Source organism: Oncorhynchus kisutch, linkage group LG23, assembly GCF_002021735.2.
Source record: "Oncorhynchus kisutch isolate 150728-3 linkage group LG23, Okis_V2, whole genome shotgun sequence".
NCBI classification, from domain to species: Eukaryota; Metazoa; Chordata; class Actinopteri; order Salmoniformes; family Salmonidae; genus Oncorhynchus; species Oncorhynchus kisutch.
Genome location: NC_034196.2, coordinates 28,693,858 through 28,697,464, shown reverse-complemented (window position 1 = coordinate 28,697,464; position 3,607 = coordinate 28,693,858). Strand labels below are relative to the sequence as shown.

At 41.9% G+C, this 3,607-nt stretch overlaps 1 protein-coding gene across 1 annotated transcript; it reads right to left on the bottom strand.

The window, feature by feature from the left end:
• Window positions 1-1,082: 1,082 nt before the first annotated feature.
• cldn5b (claudin 5b) lies at window positions 1,083-3,030 on the bottom strand. The gene has a single exon (XM_031802544.1). It carries the CDS (start codon window positions 2,762-2,764, stop codon window positions 2,132-2,134), a length of 633 nt encoding a protein of 210 aa, XP_031658404.1. The 5' UTR covers window positions 2,765-3,030; the 3' UTR covers window positions 1,083-2,131.
• Window positions 3,031-3,607: the final 577 nt, after the last annotated feature.

Here is a 3,607-nt window from a genome sequence, read left to right as displayed (position 1 = left end):
ACACACAATACCCCACAATGACAAAACAAAAACTGTTTAGACATTTTTGCAAATGTATTAAATATAAAAATCTGAAATATCATATTTACATAAGTATTCAGATCTTTTACTCAGTACTTTGTTGAAGCAGCTTTGGCAGCAATTACAGCCTCAAATCTTCTTGGGTATGACACTACAAGCTTGGCACACCTGTATTTGGGGAATTTCTTCCATTCTTCTCTGCAGATCCTCTCAAGCTCTGTCAGGTTGGATGTGGAGCCAGGATGAAGGGAAAGATGAATGGCACAAAGTACAGAGAGATCCTTGATGAAAACCTGCTCCAGAGCGCTCAGGACCTCAGACTGGGGCAAAGGTTCACCTTCCAACAGGACAATGACCCTGAAGACACTGCAAGAGTGGCTTTGGGACAAGTCTCTGAATGTCCTTGAGTGGCCCAGCCAGTGAATGGACTTGAACCCGATCGAACATCTCTGATCTGTGCCTCGATACAGTCCTGTCTCGGAGCTCTACGGGCAATTCCTTCGACCTCATGGCTTGGTTTTTGCTCTGACATGCACTGTCAACTGTGGGACATTATATAGACAGTTGTGTGCCTTTCCAAATGATGTCCAATCAATTGATTTACCACAGCTGTAGAAGCATCTCAAGGATGATCAATGGAAACAGGATGCACCTGAGCTCAATTTTGAGTCATTGCAAAGAGACTGAATACTTATGTAAATAAGGAATTTGTGTTTTTTGTTTTCAATAAATGTGCAAGAAGTTCTTAAAAACGGTTTTCACTTCATCATTATGGGGTATCGTGTGTAGTTTGATGAGGATCATTTTTTATTTAATCAATTTCAGAATAAGGCTGTAATGTAACAAAATGTGGAAAAAGTGAAAGGGTCTGAATACTTTCCGAATGCACTATATATTGTATGTTTGTGTGTGTGGTAGAAGGTCAATGTAGAGAAACCTCAGTAATGCAACTGAAACTGTATTGTAAACTGTGCTTAATAAACAGTCAATAGTACATACTATTAGATTAACAATAGCCTAATGCACATGTAACAGACAATAATACTACACAGAAACACAAGTGCGTTTGTGATTTCATTTTTATTATAAAACATCAATTGCCCAATAGTTTAAAGAGGGCCAGGAAAACAGATAGGTCCACAATCAGCTAGTTATACAGTACAATACAACAGCATTCAAATGCAAATAAGCTCATTTGATAATATGAGGGCACATTGTTCTGAGTAGCATTCACTGCTTACAAAGGACACGTCCAATGTGGGAACCTAAAGTTATTAACTATGTTGAAAACCAGTCCCTGCTTCTATGTATGTAGCTATTTACAACTTACATGCAGACACTAAAGCCAGTTGAGAACAATAGGCTTTATTCACAGAGCACATAGACTTGACACAACCACTCTGGCCAGACAATAGCCTAGTGTCAAATGATAACATCAACATTTAAAACATCTTTACCTTTAGCCTATATAATACTGATGAAATAGTCATATGCAAATACAAGAGTTTATAAAAAACGCTACACAATGGATAGGCTACACAACAAGTAGGTCCCACTGGGCACAGACATCGTTCCATGTCTCGTTTTCATATACATGTGGTTGATTTGTCAACTAACGTGAATTTAACTTGAGATTAACCAAAAATGTAACCTTGTCATTGGATGTGGGTTTACAAGTTGGGTGAAAAATACGAAATTCCCTTAGTTGATAGATCACTGTTTCAATGTTTTGGTCGTTAGCTGCGCTCTCGGTGTGTATGGCTTCATTGGCAACATTTTTGTTTTTATTTTCTGGTCGCCAGACCCCTATACAATGGTGTAGCCTACAACACACAGAAATATATGTTCGGAAAAAATATACACTGATTTCAAACTGAGGAAGTTAAAGTTTGGTGAAGTCGGCATGCATAACAGACAATCAAACCAAATGAAAAAAAGTATCCTGATATCGTCTAGCCTACACATCATTTACCTTATCAAAGCCTCCGTTCTAGGTGACCACAATAAAGATAACGTATGTGATGGGCATCAAACAGGAAGGGTAGACATTAACTTGTCTGTCCGGCTCCTGTGGCAAGTTTGGATGTGCGCAAAACTCTCTTTTCATCACCTACACATAATGTCTCTTGTCGAAGTCTCCGTTGGCCGAGATGGTCTTGGTGGGATAGGCACTCTTGCCTCGCTGGGGACAGGAGCAGCACAGCATGGTTCCCCCCAGAAGGAGCAGGGCTGTGGCGGCCCAGCCGATATAGATGGCCGCTCCTATCTCCCTCTTCTTGGACGAGGACACATCTGGGTTGTAAAAGTCTACTATGATGTTATTGGCCATCCAACAGAGGGGAACCAATACCAATAGACCGCTGATTATGTAGACCACCCCGCCGGCGTGCACCACTTTTGCTTTCACCAATTCGGTCTTGATACAGTTAGTGCACTGCGCCCCGGCAATAGTCACCACCAGCCCCGCCACCCCAAGAACCGCCGCGATCACCGTGAGGGCGCGCGCTGTCTGCAGGTCATGGCTGAGCGCCAGCACCGAGTCGTGCATCTTGCACTGCATCTGGCCGGTGCTCTGCACCACGCATGACATCCAGAGCCCGTCCCAGTTGGTCTGCGCGACCACGATATTCATATCGATGAACGCCGTCACCTTCCACATGGGCAGCCCGCACGCGATCATGACCAGGAGCGAGCCCAGTAGGCACAACCCCATCCCCAGGAACTCCAGACAAGCAGAGAGCATGGTGAGCCTTTTTCTTCTTCAAATTCAAAGAGGAGATTGAACAAAAATGTCATTTAATATCCACTAGAATATCAGAAAAATATCTTCTCCTATTCGCTGTATTTTAGGCTTATAATATATGAACTAAGATATGTTAGGATATTAACCTGTTTAGTAAGGTATATAGGCTCTCTAGCAGGACAGGATCTATGTACATCGCTGTCTGAATCCACTCTGTGCAGGATGGGGTGCGGGGTTTGTCATTTGTGGGACGGCTATTCGTACGCCACAGTTCAGATCAACAGTTACACTTATATGTCAAAACAAAGTGGACAGACTTTGAGCCAACCGGCGGCAAGGGCATTCTCCGCTTCAGCCAATGAGCAGGCAGAAGTTGCATCCAGGGAGACGAGAGTTTCGTGAGGAGAGATGGTGTGTGTGTGGCAGTAACAGAAAAAAAACAACAACAGATGTGCTTGTTGCCTCATGATTGACCAGGCTCTATATGAACTAGTCTACCTTCATTGTATTACAGAAATGAGTATTGCAATTAGTATTGAATGCAGGTAAAACTAATTACAGTTGAAGTCGGAAGTTTACATACACTTTAGCCAAATACATTTAAACTCAGTGTTTCACAATTCTTGACATTTAATCCTAGTAAGAGTCCCCGTCTTAGGTCAGTTAGGATCACCACTTTATTTTAAGAATGTTAAATGTCCGAATAATAGTAGAGATAATTATTTATTTCAGCTTTTCTTTCTTTCATCACATTCCCAGTGGGTCAGAAGTTTACATACACTCAATTAGTATTTGGTAGCATTACCTTTAAAATGTTTAACTTGGGTCAAACGTTTCGGGTAT

Excerpts from the sequence above, each read along its gene's own strand:
- cldn5b (XM_031802544.1), bottom strand. The coding sequence starts at position 2,764 with ATGCTCTCTGCTTGTCTGGAGTTCCTGGGGATGGGGTTGTGCCTACTG.